This window comes from Uranotaenia lowii, chromosome 1 (genome assembly GCF_029784155.1).
Source record: "Uranotaenia lowii strain MFRU-FL chromosome 1, ASM2978415v1, whole genome shotgun sequence".
Lineage (NCBI taxonomy): Eukaryota > Metazoa > Arthropoda > Insecta > Diptera > Culicidae > Uranotaenia > Uranotaenia lowii.
Genome location: NC_073691.1, coordinates 15,155,346 through 15,172,582, shown reverse-complemented (window position 1 = coordinate 15,172,582; position 17,237 = coordinate 15,155,346). Strand labels below are relative to the sequence as shown.

At 43.1% G+C, this 17,237-nt stretch overlaps 3 protein-coding genes across 3 annotated transcripts; all 3 read left to right on the top strand.

The window, feature by feature from the left end:
* The first annotated feature begins 8,071 nt into the window (after positions 1-8,071).
* On the top strand, positions 8,072-9,662 carry LOC129757968 (uncharacterized). The gene is made up of 2 exons (XM_055755386.1): positions 8,072-9,135; positions 9,194-9,662. Exons 1-2 carry the CDS (start codon positions 8,072-8,074, stop codon positions 9,660-9,662), a joined length of 1,533 nt encoding a protein of 510 aa, XP_055611361.1.
* Positions 9,663-13,478: 3,816 nt separating this feature from the next.
* Positions 13,479-15,070, top strand: LOC129757958 (uncharacterized). Its single transcript, XM_055755374.1, has 2 exons — positions 13,479-14,539; positions 14,602-15,070. The coding sequence occupies exons 1-2, from the start codon at positions 13,479-13,481 to the stop codon at positions 15,068-15,070; spliced, it is 1,530 nt and encodes a 509-aa protein (XP_055611349.1).
* Positions 15,071-15,332: 262 nt separating this feature from the next.
* Positions 15,333-17,237, top strand: LOC129757949 (uncharacterized). Its single transcript, XM_055755367.1, has one exon. The coding sequence runs from the start codon at positions 15,333-15,335 to the stop codon at positions 17,235-17,237; it is 1,905 nt and encodes a 634-aa protein (XP_055611342.1).

The following is a 17,237-nucleotide window of genomic DNA, read 5'->3' as shown; positions in this document are numbered from 1 at the left end:
CTCAGAAAATACTTGATTAGGTTCTTCAAAATCCGAATTTCTAACTGCACTTACAGTGGTCTTCAGAAGATTTATACAACGGCGGAGTATCACGGGATTCGGTGAGCCATCTACAACTCCTAATAAGACCGCTTATCCGCTACAGCCACGAGATCTGGACTATGTTGGAGGGCTGGAAGACCCACTATACCAGAAGCATGATTTTCAGGAGGGTTTCAAATACAGTGTCAGTGATTTTCAGAACATCCTGGGTTTTGTTCTCTTATAAGGTACCGAAAACCCTTAGAACAAACGATCAATCCGAACGGTGAACTTTCTTCCTGCCTTGAACACTAAGAACGCATTCAGTGTTCCTTCAGGGTAATGCAACCCATCATGATTCTTCACAGACCACTTTGCTTCTTCGTTCTTCGCAAGCTTCAATCTCCATCGACCATAAAGACCAATCTGTAAAGATAAAAACCTTCTAGACAATGGATGCCTTGGAAACTCCGCCCATCTGAATAGGATATTCCCACCAGTATCCACCAGCAGTATCCGAGTGGTTTCATTTCCCAATGTTTGAAGCTGTCTGTGTGAGAAGCTGTGAGAAGCTGTGTGAGGGTCCGTTTCGACCTTCCACGCAGTGGAAACCGTAGGGAATAGGGAAACCGGGCGAATCATTCGAGTCGGAGTAGGATGACGTCTCCGTCGGGAATCATCTGAGTCGTTACGTGAAGCCCCGCTCTTGTGTTATGACACAGAAGTCGGACCTCGAGTTGTTAAAGGACAAGTCAGGCCTGAATCGGCCAGGAGGTGTGCAAAACCCCGAATCATTACGAGGAGAGATCGGCTTTTAGTCGTAGAGAAGCTTAAAGTGGTTTCGTAAACGAGGCGTCCCATAACACCTATGAACCCTGAGTAGCAAACTGGGGTTACGCGGTGGCTCGCTGTGCCTTGACCTACAATTCTCAAATGATGATTCTCATATGTATAATGTACCTGTCAGACTTTGGCATATCTTAAACATCGTCAATCAATCTTCATTTCAAGAAACGGTTGGACCTCTCAAACGTCTGCCATTTCAAACTTCTTTGATAGCCAGGCCTCTCCAATTGCTCTAAACGTGTCATCAATACCTGGACATCATCGACATAAAGGGTGATACGGTCAAAATTTGGTCAAGGGAAAACGCGTGTAAATCGGTGAAATCGTTTATTTAAAAAATCAAATTAAATTAAATTAGTATAAAATTCAGGAAAAATATTTAGTTAGGCTTCCGCTTTTCCAAAATCGAATTGCCGGGCCTTACGCTTAACCCCTGCCATCAGATTTTGTACAGCCACCTTGTCCACCTTCTTCGCCGTTTACCTTGAACTGCTGTCTTCTTTAGGTTCCGCTTGACAAAAGCCCAGTATTTCTCAATTGGGCGGAGCTCTGGCGTGTTGGGAGGGTTCTTGTCCTTGGGAACCAACTGCACGTTGTTGGCGGCGTACCACTGCATGGCCTTTTTAACGTAATGGCAAAATGCCATATCCGGCCAAAACAGTACGGAACAACCGTGTTTCTTCAGGAAAGGCAGCAGACGTTTATTCAAACACTCTTTCACGTAAATTTCTTGGTTGACAGTCCCGGAAGCTATGAAAATGCTGCTTTTCAAGCCACAGGTACAGATGACTTGCCAAACCAGATATGTCTTCGCAAACTTTGACAGTTTCATGTGCTTGAAAATATCTGCTACCTTTCCCCTTCCTTTTGCCGTATAAAACTCCTGTCCCGGAAGCTGCTTGTAGTCGGCTTTGACGTAGGTTTCGTCGTCCATTACCACGCAGTCAAACTTCGTCAGCATCGTCGTGTACAGCCTCCGGGATCGCGCTTTGGCCGTCGTATTTTGTTTATCATCGCGATTTGGAGTCACTACCTTCTTGTAAGTCGATACTCCGGCTCGTTTTTTGGCTCGATGCACGGTTGTAGACGATATACCTAGCTTATTTGCGGCATTTCGGAGAGAGAGGTTAGGGTGTCGCTTGAAACTACCGGCAACTCTCTCTCTCTCGTCTCAGCGGCTTCCGGTTTTCGATTTGACCCCGATCCAGACTTCCTGGCTGTCGACAAACGTTCCCCAAATTACATTACATTTGTAATTACATTTGTAACGGTTGATTTGGCAACTTTTAGCGATTTTACCAGCTTTGCGTGCGAGTAGCTCGGATTTTCGCGATGCGCACCATTTAAAACAAAAATCATTACCATCGCTTTATCTTGAACATTTTTTCATTATAACAACTGGTCATTGGTGCTCTGCTGGAACCCAAAAAAAATGAGCATTTCACTTCAAATAAAACACGACAGGCAGTCCAGCCGGTGCCAACGACATGTTCTTTGATGAACATGCCTTGCACTTAAGACTACGACTACGTGAGAACGCTCAATTACGCTTTAGCAATTTCGCAAAATGCCGTTATGCATTTGACGATATGCAAACAAATCCAAATTAAATGTACACACAACTGGACTTCTAATATAGAACAAATTCTAGAATTCCGAAACTGTTCAATTCACGCTGTCAAACAAGCATGTTGCTAGTGATATATTTCTGTCTAGGTGCCGTTGTTGCGGTCAATATTCATGAACCGCAACCAGCAGAGCTGCTCTTCGATACAGTCGTTGAAGTTGTACGAAGGTCATTCGACGCCGAAGCTAGAACTGTTCACGTTTTGCTACTATGTTCCAACCAGTGGTTCGGTTCCGTTTTCAAAATGCTACAGTTCGTCGAGAGTAGATTCCCGATTATAGTGTACAGTACGGATTCAAAGTTTCTGCGCAAGAGCTTCGAAAAATACCACGTAGTGGTAATAGAATCAAGTTCTATGCTGGAAACGTTCGGGGAGCTTCTTAAGGGTAGTATCTTCCGTTTGGACGGTTACTTGATCGTTGTTTCACTGAACACTGACTGCCCTTCAACAGCGTTAAAACTTCTTAATTTGTTGATGCATCAGAACATGTTCAAGTCTGTTGTTCTGTGCCGAGAAGCTGCAACAGTAGCTTTGTACAACTACTTACCCTATGGAACCGATGGATCGGACGCCCCTCGTGTGATTACCAAAAAAGTATCGGTGCAGCAAGATCAAAACGAGTTTTTCTCGCCAATAACGAAAAACTTCTTTGCAACTCCCTTGCATGTGGCCACTTTTGAAACGCCTCCCTTCATGATGATTCATTATAACGAAGAAAACAAGCCAGTCGATTTCATAGGAATCGAAGGAACTCTGTTGAAAACACTATCTGAACTATTCAACTTCACAATCGTCTCGCTTATCGCTCCACCGGAATACCAATATGGCGAACTTTTCGATAACGGTACAGGCACTGGTGCATCCGGTTATCTACTAGACGGTACCGCTAATTTCACATTGGGGTACTTCATTATGACGTGGGAACGTTATCAGTTCATGTCCAGTACAACTCCTCACTTGATCACTTACGTGGGGATAATCGTATCGCCTGGCCGTGAATATAGTCAAATTGAACGGCTTCTGCTACCATTTGAGAATTTCTTGTGGATAGGAATAGCATTCGTTTTCGTCATCGGTATAGCTACGATTACCATGTTGAGCGTATTTCCCAGAAAAACACGGGACTTTGTATGTGGTCCTTCGAACCGATCACCTATGGTCAGTTTTCTACAGTCGGCTTTAGGATTACCGATACAACCGGAACCTAAAAGGAACTTTGCCCGTTTCCTCCTGCTCCTTTGGATATTCTGCACCTTCATACTTCGAACAGTCTACCAGCAGATCATGTTCGGACAACTGTATCTCCTACAAAATCGAAGCGCCGTTCAATCTTGGGAAGAATTCCTAGAGGATGAGAATCTCAGAATCTACTCACTGCACAGACAACTTTTCGTATACAATGGAATTCCGGAGGCAGCCAAAGCCCGTATAACGATGATGACTACCAACAACTTCATGGCTACGTACAAGCTGATTCGCAGTGGCCAACTCCAGGGGGCTGCAGTGATACTCCCGGAAGATATGGATTACGACAACCAGGGATCACTGAAAGCTGGAAGAACTGAATTCTACCAGATGTTTCGGGAGCGCGTCTACATGTCCGCTGTTGGGATTCAATTCCGAAAACATTCACCGCTGGTCGAGGTTTTCGATCCGATTATGCATAAACTCGTAACCCACGGATTCATGGTGCGCTGGAAGCGAAATTTGATCGATTACCGTTTGGAGAAAGCGATTCGGGAGCTTAGAACGAAGGCAGAGGCACGACCGATGTCCTGGAATATGCTAGCCGGAGTTTTTGGTCTGCTTTCCCTTGGTTTGCTGTTGGCAGCGCTAGTATTTTGCGTAGAGATACATTTCTGTCATTTCACGAGATTAAAACGTCAATTCTTTTGTTAAAGTAAACAAATCTGAAGGTAGTAGAAACTATTTTACTAGTAAACGTATTTTTGGAATTTTTAGAAAACAAATACACGTTTCTCAGTTCATTGTGTTTTTTCAATTGAATCCTTTAAATCCCGAAATATCCGAAGTTGAAATGTTCGAATGATCGATTGCACCTGAACTTCGAATCTTCTCCAAAAGCTTGGAAAGATCGGTGATGCCTTACGGCCATGAGTCCTGTGCTATATCTACTTGTGGAGGGTCAAACGAGAGGTTTGGCACACCTTCACCTATTTTAGTTTAAAAACTTATCCAAATCAAAAAAAAAATAGTACACTCACCTTTTTTAAAACAAGTTGAACTGGTAAAGGTTGTTCCGACGAATGCCGCTTTGAAAAACGCAAACATACCACACCGAACTTTTGTTGTGTTCACGCACTACTCTAGCATGTGTGCCTGGCCACCACTGACACAATTGGCCACATTAAGCTAACACCTATTTTTTGCAAATAGTCCAGCCTAATAAAAGCACATTTAGATTGTGTAACGAGAAAATGGGCATCTCAAACGATCGCGTTGAACATCTATTGCAAAAAAAAATTATCTATCGGATGTATGAAGTTGTGTAGTTTGTGCCGGTTTACTCACTCTGGATAAAAATCGCAACCGCTAGAACATCTTTTTTTGGTCCCAGCAAAATAGAATTTATCGGAATAGTTGACTTTCATGCAGCTCTGCAGGTACGAATCTTAACTTCTGCTCGATTGCACTTTGATAACATAAACGATATTCACGGTTTATTGTCGTTTGACCATTTCTCTAACGCGTTGAGTTTTTCTTCAACGTCCTTCTTCTTCTGCAAACAATTTTCCAAACAACCCTTTCATATCTCACCGTATTCTTCAACATCGCGCTTATTCAACGAAGTCATCATCCTGACTTTCCAGGGTGTTAATCATCAAAACTAACGGAAGCACCTAGCTGGACTAAAGTCGAGCTAAACTAACTCCTTTTTTACAAGTGTCGGTTACATTTCATTCCTCACAATTTTAAAACTCTAACTAGCTTGCAAATTCCAACAAAGTTCGTTCTTTCAAGGAAAATTATTACATTGCATGTCCCCAAATTGACAATGTATTCTTCCCCCTTATTAAACCAGCCACTAATTAAATACGGTCAACCAAGCCCATACAAAAAGCTGATTAACAACCACCCAACTGATTATAAAAGCCCCAATTATGTTAACCCAACTCGTACAGTTCCCAATCAACCATGAACCGTTTCACCTTCCTTGCACTGGTCGTACGAATACTCGCAATCCGTGCCGAATCGAATCCCTTCCAACACTTCCCGTCGATAAGCTCCAAGGTGGACTCATCGCTCACGGATGCCGTTGTTACCATAATTGGAGGGTTCTTCGCGTTGGAAACAAACCGAGTGTACGTCCGGCGCCATGCCGAAAATCCGCAAAACGTTCTATCCCACAGGGATGTGCTCGAACACATACTGCTCAAAATCGAACCCACAATCACCGTTCAACTGGAAACGAGCAAGGCCAAGGTACTGGACCAGTCCCGATCGCATAACATCTTCCTGGTCGATAACTACGAAGCATTCGCAGCCATAAGTGACGGGATGCGCATCAAGACGTACAACTACAACGGGGTGTTTCTGATTATCGTGAACGATGCCACTAGCAACAGCTTCGAGACGGTCCAGGAGATCATGAACGATCTGTGGGGTCGGTATATTGTGAACGTCGCTGTTTTGCTGATTTACGACGATGCCCCCGGGAGGGCATATCAGTATACGTACTTTCCGTTTGGCAACGGATACTGTGAACAGGTTCAGCCCCAGTTGTGGAACATCTACAACGAAGGTCGATTTCTGTACGAAAGCTTGGATTACTTTCCGGTGAAGTTGAGAAACTTTTACGGTTGTCCGTTGAAGATGGCCTCATTTGCGATTCCTCCATTCATGATGTTCAACCGTGGGCCCGATGGAAAAATTGTTGGAGTAGATGGTATAGATGGTATACTGGCTCGGGTGCTGAGTCAACGGTTGAATTTCACTCTTCAGTTAGTTGAGGTCAGTCCTCCGGATTGGGGTGTTACTGCTGAGATCAATCAGTCTACCGGAATGTCTAAATATGTAGGTATTGTGGTCAAAGGTTAAATTCAGTTCACTGATCTTGTGTTCCTAACAGGTCCGCAATCGGGTTGTCAATTTCAGCATTGGATTTTGGGCAGCTACCCAAAAAAGGAATCGTTACATGGGCGATTCCTTCCCGTACTACACCTCGTTGATAACGTTAGCTGCGCCTCCTGGAAGGTCTTACTCATCGGTCGAACAGCTGGTGCTACCGTTCAGAAACATGACCTGGACCTGTGTTTCATTCCTAATGGTGACGGCTCTTGTGGTGATCTACATTATCAAGCAGTGTAAGCGGAAGGTACGGGATTTTGTGTTCGGTAAATCGATACTAACACCGGTGCTGAACACATTCAACGTTCTGTTCGGAGGAGCCCTAAACCATTTGCCCAGTAGAAACTTTGCCCGAACACTATTGGCGTTCTGGTTCCTGTATTGCATTGTCATTCGTACCCTATACACCGGATCGTTGTTCAACTTCCTTCAACAACAGCCGAATAAAACCAATTTCAAGATCGTTCCCGAGTTCACCGATGCTGGCTACGAGATCCACATGGCTCGCAATTTTTCCTTCATATTCGACGAGTTAACCTACGTTAAGCCGTTTCTACGTCTAACCAACTTCAGCGTATTCAACCATCAGGAAATCGATGAACTTCAGCATTCAAGGACGCACTTCGTAGTGCTGGCACCGATCGAACTATTTGGATACCTCAACAGGCACCTAACCAAACATGGCAGCATGCTCCGAGTGTCTTGGGATCGAGTGTACTTAGCGAGGCTGGTCATCTATACCCAACGATCGGCACCGGTTCTGCCACCGTTCAACAACCTCTTGGGTCAGCTCAATGCAGCTGGTTTGATCGACCAGTGGGCCTCCAAGTTTCATCAGGAGATTTTCGTAAAACAATTTCCTCGTTCTAACGAACCCAAAAATCTGAAATTTTCACAGGTTGAAGGATGTTTCAAACTGCTAGTCGTTGGGTGCGTCCTTGCTTTACTGATCCTGTTTCTAGAGGTAGTATTCGCAAAACGATACGAGCAGCAACGAATTGATTACAACACAGGTTTTCAATTCTTTCACTAGCCATTGATCGATTTCCATTAGCACTCATTACATCGGGTGAATTACAAATATTTTCAAACGAACGGCAAAGCAGAGAGCGAAACATGTGCTTTATTCTCAATCGAGTTCCGTTTCCTTCTGAAATATGTTCTGTTTTGCGCTGCTCTTCGTCGGCTTTCTTTTGTTTAATTCGTCCGAAGGTAATCTATTGCCATTTGACGAATACGTGAGTGATTCGCTGTTGGTCAAAGCAGTTTCAATCATCCTAAGAACAAGCTTTTTGCATCCCTACGACGCAGTTGCCGTAAGCTGTTCTAACGATAGTGGAAGGACATTTCTCAATGATGTACTAATAAATACTACCGGTGAACTAACAGTCCGATTTGTTACACCCGCCGAAAAACTGATTCGACCGCACTTTTACAATCTTTTTCTGATTGAAGATTATCCAGATTTTCGCAAAATATACACAACTATGACCTATAAATCGTTTGATTCCTCCGGATTCTACCTCATAGTTATACTAACGGATTCTGAAGAACTACCGGATAATTTGATCCGAACAGTTTTCGAGGATTTGTGGAAGCTTGATATAACCAATGTGAACGTACTAGTGACAGATACCAGCAAGAATCAAGTGTTAATCTACACTTTCTTTCCGTACTCTTCGACACACTGCGGTGTCGTTGAACCACAACTATGGTACAACTTCACCGACGTTGACGAAAGTATTCTTCTGTATCCAAACCGCCTTCAAACTTTCTACGGCTGCCCGTTGAAAGGTGGAACATTAGACGCCCTACCGTATTCGGTAGTGAATGCGCACGAGAATTCTTCGAAAATCAGTCAAGGTGGTTTCGAGGGTGACATTGTTGATCTGCTGAAGCAACGACTGAACTTCACGGTTGAGTACAAACTTCCTTCAACCGAGGAGCTGTGGGGATTCATTGGAAAGCGAGGCGAAAGTACCGGATTGATGAGGATGATCCAGGAGGCGGAAGTTGATTTTGCCGTCGGAAGCTTGGGATTCACCTACGATCGACACCACTATCTTAAACCTGGTGTCGCTCACTACACTAGCGAAGTCGTTTTTGCCGTATCTCTCGGTCGACCTTTCACAGCTTTTGAGAAGTTGTTTCGTCCTTTTCAAGGGAAAGTGTGGATTTGTATCATAGCCTATTTGATCATCGGATTAGTGGTAACGAACCTACTTCGATTGATGTTTTGCTTCGACAATCGAGTTATGTTCTATGGAATGGCAACTAGGACACCGTACCTTAACATGCTGAACATATTTTTCGGGGGTGCTCTACCACAGTCACCTGGAAATAATTTCGCTCGTACAGTTTTCTTTCTCTGGATCTACTACACATTCATTATACGCTCGGCCTATCAAGGGTCCCTCTACAAATATCTTCAGAGAACAATGAATCATCCACCACTGAAGACCATGGATGACATCGATCGCTCCGGAGTCAACTACTACATGATGGAAATTGCGAAAAGATTTTTCGTAACGATGCCTTCGGTGCTGGAACGGTAATACTGTTTCCGGTGGTATTTTTAACCTTCGACCATTGACCAATTACTCTTGCAGGACCATCTTTATCACTCCCGGTAAAGATTCGTTGGGTAAAACGATCGAACAGCTGGGGCGAGGCGAACTGGATGGCGTAGTGCTGGTGACCTCCGACTACGCTGCCTACCATAACAAGGTGTTCCCAAAGCGGCAGATGGTTCGCATTACCAGGGAACTCATCTCCGCCTATCCGTTCGGGTTCTACTATCCGAAAAAATCTCGCCTTACGAGGGTGTTCGATGAGCAGATTCGAAGTCTGCAGCCAACCGGGATGATTGGATTCTGGATACGGCGATATGGGGATTACAATTTTTTCGAAAAACCCAAACAAAACGAGGGCCTTCGAGCTTTGACCAATGGGCATTTGGCCGGCGGGTATCAGGTTTTTGCGTGTTTGTTAGGTTTGAGCGTTGTCGTCTTTGCGATTGAACTTGCATCTATCCGGATCGTTTGTTTAAGGAAGTTTCTTTTACATGCCGTCGATTGATAGCATTCAACAGTTAAATATAGGAGATGCGAGTTTCAAATACACTGTTCATCGTTAATAAAAAAAAAAAACCAAGATAAAAATTAATATTGAAGCAATCTTCGTTCGTTTAAATTTCTTTTAATTTAAGGACTATACATTTGAATTTCTCGTAACTGAACGAATTGCGGTATCAGAATATTTCTGCAGTACACTGAGGTTTTTTTTTACGCGGTTTTTTTTTACACGGTTTTTTTTTACGCGGCTTTTTTTACGCGGATTTTCGAATTAACGCGGTTTTTTTTACGCGGATTTTCGAATTAACGCGGTTTTTTTTACGCGGATTTTCGAATTAACGCGGTTTTTCAGAGAAAATATTCTAAGACTTTTTCAAAGGAAAACACTTAGAATCTTTTTGTAGTTGGGAAAATCTTAGCTCTGAGACTAAGAACGTGATACATGAGACCTGAGACCTGAAACCTGAGACATGAGACATGAGCCATGAGCCATGAGCCATGAGACATGAGACCTGAGACATGAGACATGAGACATGAGACCTGAGACATGAGACATGAGACCTGAGACCTGAAACCTGAGACATGAGACATGTGACCTGAGACATGAGACATGAGACCTGAGACATGAGACATGAGCCATGAGACATGAGACATGAGACCTGAGACCTGAGACATGAGACATGAGACATGTGACCTGAGACATGAGACCTGAGACCTGAGACATGAGACATGAGACATGAGACATGAGACATGAGACCTGAGACATGAGACATGAGTCATGAAACATGAGACATGAGACATGAGACATGAGACCTGAGACCTGAGACCTGAGACATGAGACATGAGACCTGAGACATGAGACCTGAGACATGAGACCTGAGACCTGAAACCTGAGACATGAGACATGTGACCTGAGACATGAGACCTGAGACCTGAGACATGAGACATGAGACATGAGACATGAGACATGAGACCTGAGACCTGAGACATGAAACCTAAGACCTGAGACATGGAACATGAGACCTTAAACCCTACTATTCTATTAATCTAATTGATTTTGTTTTTTATCTTAAAAATAAACTATCATTGTACGCAAATTTTTAAATAATCATGGTTCTTACGCGTTTTTTTAGTAACATGCTGTTTTGTTTGAACTTTTTAATAAAATGGATTTTTTTACGTGGATTTTCGAATTAACGAGGTTTTTTTTTACGCGGATTTTCGAATTAACGCGGTTTTTTTTTACGCGGATTTTCGAATTAACGCGGTTTTTTTTTACGCGGATTTTCGAATTAACGCGGTTTTTTTTACGCGGGTTTTTTTTTACGCGGGACCAAATACCGCGTAAAAAAAAACCTCAGTGTATTCTTTAAAAGTCAATAAAACAAAGTTAAGCTGAATGTAATTTCCAATAAAGATCTCGAAGTAATTTAACAGGTCAAAAGTATGCACATCGAAATCGTGTCCTTACTTCATAGTCTTCAAGTCTAAAATCTACAGTTTTCAGTCTACTGTTAGCAGTCTACTGACATTAGTCTTCCGTCTCCAGTCTTTTGTCGAAAGTCTTTAGTCCATAGTCTTTAGTCCATAGTCTTCAGTCCACCCACAGTCTTCAGTTTACAATCTTCAATCTACAGTCTTCAGTCTACTGTCCAAATAGAGCCTTCAATCGTAGTCTACAGTCAAAAAATGTTTTTTTTACAGTCTTCAGTAGACATACTTCAGTATACAGTCTACAGTCTACAATCTACATTCTTCAGTCTACCATCTTCTTTCAGTTTTCAGTCGAAAGTCTTCAGTCTACAATCTTCAATCTACAGTCTTCAGTCTACAGCCTTCAGTTTACAGTCTTTGATCTAGAGTCCTCAATCTTCTGTTTAGGCAGAGCCTTCAGTCAGCAGTCTATATTCAAAAAAATATTTTTTACAGTCTTCAGTAGACATTCTTCAGTATACAGTCCACAATTTACATTATTCAGTTTACCATCTTCTATCAGTCTTTAGTTTTCAGTCGACAGTCTTCAGTATACAGTCACCATTCTTCAGTCTACAATCTTCAGTATTGATTCTACAGACTACTGTCGTCAACCTACTGTTTTCTGTCTGAAGTCTTTAGTGTACAATGTACAATCTACTAGTTACAGTGTACAATCTTTAGACTTCAGTAATTTGTCTACAGTCTACAATCTTCAGTCTTCAATCTACAGTTTTCAGGTGACAGGCTACTGTGTACATTTTTCGATCTACAGTTTGAATTTCACACTTTCAAATCTACAGTCTGAAGTCTACAGCCTTCAGTCTACAGTCTTTAGCCTACAGCCTTTTTAGACTACGGTCTTCAGTCTACAGACTTCAGACTACAGTCTAAGGCCAAAAGCCTTAAGTCTTCAGTCTTCGGTTCACCTACAGCCTACAGTCTATATTCTTCAGTCTACAATCTTCAGCCTTCCGCCTACAGTTTTCAGGTGACAGTCTACCGTGTACATTTTTTAATCTACAGTCTTAACTCTACATTTTTCAATCTACAGCGTTCAGTCTACAGAGCTCAGTTTACAGTCTTCAGCATACAGTCTTCAGTCTTCAGACTACAGTCTTAGGCCAACAGTCTTAAGTCTACAGTCTTGGGTCTACCTATAGTCTACAGTCTATATTCTTCAGACTACAATCTCCAGTCTTCATTCTACAGAGTCTACAGAGCTCAGTCTAAAGTCTTCAGTCTACAAGGTTCAATCTTCAGTTTTCAGTCTTTAGTCTACAGTCTTCAGTCTACGTTCTTCAGTCTACAGTCTACGTCTTAAGTTAAAAGTCTTAAGTCTCTGACAAGGCTAAAAAAACTCGTTTTGGGTTTTAATATTTTCTTATTCAGCAAAAAGAGGTACTCAACACTATCACTTGTCTGTAACTCGTATTGAAAAACTATCAATTTCGGCAGCTTTGACAACGCCTGATGAGTCATAAAATAGTTGAAACATAGACCAACATACTAAAAAGGCATTTTCGTAGGTGATGGAAAGAATTAGAGACATGAGCTATCAAAGAACGAAAGAACATAAGCCGTAAATATCATGTATTTTTCGAAAAAGATACAACGGCTCAACGGCAGGACTTGAACCTGCAATCTCCGCGGTTCAAGTCCTGCCGGTGAGCCGTTGTATCTTTTTCGAAAAATACATGATATTTACGGCTTATGTTCTTTCGTTCATTGATAGCTCATGTCTCTAATTCTTTCCATCACCTACGAAAATGTGATTATTTTCAGGTACAAAGATGTACCAAACGATTTCATAACATTACTAAAAAGGCTTATCGAATAACAGCCCAATCTTATCCGGTTTATCAGTGGAAATCGATTTGGTTTCAATTTCTCTAATTGTACCTATTGTTTTCTATAATGGAAAGCATTCGTCATTTGTAAACAACTATGCGAATCATTCTTGACCAGGGAATAATGTTAAAGGAAAGAAAGTTTCATTTGGATCATCAGTTTCGATTTAACGATGCTTCCGTTCATTCTTTTTTGCTTTGTCCTAATCGTAAAAACCGAACCCGACTCCGCACCGAACCCCGTACTCGTCGAAACAATTGCGACCGTTGTTCAATCGAGCTTCCGCGACGCCTTCCAGCCAGTTTCAATCAATTCCGCCTTCGACGACGAAGTACACGGTAGCGCTGGACTTCTCGATGAGGTCTTGAAGAAACTTTCCAGTTCAGTGACAGTGATTTGCTTCACTCAGCCATTACCAGTATTATTAGTGAGACCTCACCACTTTAATCTATTCCTGGTCCAAAGTTATTCAGGTTTCCGAAAAATTTACCGTACAATGAATTATGAATCCTACGATTTGTCTGGGTTTTACTTCATTGTGATTGTTGGCAGCATTGGCGATGAAAGAGCGGAAATTGTGGGTAACATCATGAATGATTTGTGGAAACTTGACGTCTTTAACGTCAACGTATTGGTCGCAGGTAAAGCACAGGTGGCGATTTTCACCTTCTATCCGTATTCTTCGACACACTGTGGTAGTGTTGAACCTATTTTGTGGCATAACTTTTCAAGTTTGCAAACGATTCCGAAGTTTGACTGGTACCCGAATCGTTTGCAGACGTTCTACGGATGCCCACTCAAGGGTGGAACAGTGGATATTTTACCGTATTCCATGTTACAACTACAGAGAGCCTCCACCAAAATAATACATCGAGGCTTCGAGGGCGACATCATCGATCTGTTGAAGTATAAGCTAAATTTCACTGTACAATACAAGGTACCATCAACTGATGAGCTATGGGGATTCATTGGTGAACGAGGCAAAAGTACAGGATTGATGAAGATGATTCAGGAAGGCGATGTAGACTTCGGCGTTGGTTGTTTGGGATTCACCTATGATCGACACTTCTATCTGAAACCGGGGATTGCTTACTACACCACTAGTGTAATTTTTGCTGTACCATCCGGAAGACCGTATAAGGCTTTCGAAAAACTGTTCCGTCCGCTGGACCTTTTGAATTGGATTCTTATACTGGTATGTATAATAGTCGCAATGGTAGTGATCGGCGTACTTCGAAAAACGACCAACGATTGCAGAACACTAGTGTATGGTGTAGGAACAAGAACGCCCTGCTTGAACATGATCAACGTACTGTTCGGCGGTGTTCAACTAAACTTTCCTCGAACAAACTTCGCGCGTACCATACTGGTCCTCTGGATTTATTTCACTTTAATTCTTCGATCTGTTTACCAAGGATCGCTGTACACTTACCTGCAGAAAACAATGAATCATCCTCCGTTACAAACCATGAGGGATATCGATCTTTCAGGTGTCGATTATTATATGCTAGAGGTATCAAAACGCTTCTTCGTATCGGTACCTAGCGTAATGCAACGGTACGCTAAACTTCACAGTTTTCTAAATAGTTGTCTTTAATAAGCTCTCAATTCCATTCTAGAACTCGCTTCTTGAAACCCGGTCGCGATACCATTGGCCAGGCTATCGAACAGCTCGGCCTTGGACAGCTCGAAGGTGTAGTTCTGGTAACATTCGACTTGGTTGCGTATCACAACAAGATGTCCCCAAAGCAACAGAAGGTCTTCATCACCAGGGATAAGGTCTCGTCCTATCCCTTCGGGATCTACTATCCGAAAAACTCACGACTCACCTCCGTGTTCGATAGGCAAATACGGAACCTCGAAGCTACCGGATTGATTGGTTTTTGGATAAGGCAGTACGGGGATTATGATTTTTTCCGGAAACCCATCGATTCGGATGTTCCTCGAGCGTTACGCAACGAACACTTGGCCGGCTGTTATCAAGTTTTTGGTGGCTTTCTAGGAGCAAGTTTCGTCATCTTTGTGCTGGAACTGGTTTCAACTAAGATTAAAGTTCTGAGGAAAGTTCTACTGTGCTTAATCGATTAGAAACGGGGTGTAGTCACAGCCGTAGGAACACACATTACGCTAACAATGAGCATAGATTTTAGAAGACGTCAAGAAGTCTTTTTTTAGAATCCCATAAGGTCATTTGTCATCCAAAATAAGTCGTCGTGATATGTTTAAAAATTTCTAGGACAAAGCTGACATTGACACGGGTACCTGCTTATTTACTAAGATGACAAATTATTCCTGACTTTCGGTCCAAGTATAAAAGCAAGTTCAAGTTCACCCTCGTTAGAACTTCAAAATGAATCCGGATACACTCCTAACCATCCTAACGGCCCTGAACGCAACCAACAGCAGCTCGTTCAGTCCCCTGGAGGTGCTGCCGGACATTGTGGTGCTGGAGTTTTCCGAATCCATAATAACCATTCTGGATCGGAACTATGTGTCCAGTCACTCGGCGACGATGATCACCCGGCGGGCCAAGGTCAGTCCCGAAACCGACCAACTGCAACTTGACATCCTGAACAACGTTATGCTGGAAACGTCCCACGAGATAGCGTTCATTTTCAGCACCACGGACGACATACCGCGTCGTCCGTATTTCTACAACGTGTTCTTCATCGATGGGTACGAGGCTTTTCGGAGCGTATTGAAGGAGATGACACCGGCTAGGTACGATTACAGTGGCCATTATTTGATAGTGCTTACGGCTCCGGAAATTATCGACGAGATAACACTTCACGACATGTTTGCGGAGTTGTGGTCCCTGAACATTGTGAATGTGGTGGTTGTGACAACTACCTTGGATCAGTCGGAAGGGATTGCAGATGTGCTTCTGTACACCTACTATCCGTACGTGGAAAATCAGTGCGAACGAGACAACCCTGTGCTCCTGTATCGATGGCTAGCGGATACTTTGTTCGATCCGCACGTGGAACTGTTTCCGAATAAGTTGTTGGATTTTCACGGATGTCCGATACGTATTGCGAGTTTCTACTATCCACCTTACACGATGATCAAGAGAGATCCTAAAACCGGTACAAAAACCTTGGAAGGCGTTGAAGGAGACCTGTTACATTTGATTGCTGACAAGTTCAACTTTACCGTTGAGTTAGTAGAAGTGGAAGAAAAGGTCAAATGGGGAGTCATAAAAAACAAAAAAGCCATATCCGGAGCTCTTAAATTGACAGCCGATGGAAAGGTCAACATCTCGATAGGTGCTTTTGCAATGCGTGGAGAGCGTATGACTCTGCTTAAACAAAGCGACAGTTACTACACGATGAAAATGTTATTCGCTGTCCCTCCTGGCAGACCATACTCAGCATTCGAGAAACTTTTCCGACCTTTCTCCATACTGACTTGGATTATTTTATCTACATATTTGCTCTTGGGGTTCGTTGTGGTATTCCTGCTGAAATTCTGTTCAAAATCGATGCGCGAATTCGTGTACGGTCGTAGAGTTCGGATGCCTTGGCTGAACATGATCAATCTATTTTTCGGAGGAGCGATCATTCGAACACCAGGGAGAAACTTCGCACGAACCCTTATTTTCCTTTGGTTATACTACTGCTTCGTGATGCGGTCCCTCTACCAAGGTAGCTTGTTCGAATATCTTCAACAACAGAAGAACTTTTCTCACGTCAACACCCTGTGGGAAATCGAACACGAAAATATGCCCTACTGGTTGTCCTACGCCGGGAAAATGTATCTTGAAGGAATGCCCCATATTTTGGAAAGGTCGGAAACTATTCCGGAGACCACAACATTTTTCTTCGACGCCCACCGTAAGCAAGGTACGAACGAGCTCAACGTTGCCATCCTGACAACCTTCGACCAGGTCGCCTACTACAACGAACACTTCTACACCCGGGGAATCGTTTTCCCGACCGATGAGGTCCTACTGCGGCAGCCAATCTGTCTGTACTACCCGAAGATATCCTGCCTTACGGAGCTGTTCGATGGACAGATCGGAAACATCAAAACCGCGGGCCTGATCCGACACTGGATGCACCAATACGTCGGATACCGGTTCTTTCGACGCGAGAAGCACCAACACATACCGGCAGTTCTGACCAATGAACACATGATCGGATGCTACCAATCGTTGTGGTATCTGTTGATTTTTGCCACCTTGGTGTTTATTCTGGAGATGCTGTCCATGAGGTGTTCACGGCTGGCAAGAGCGTTCGACTTTCTGATGCTGTGA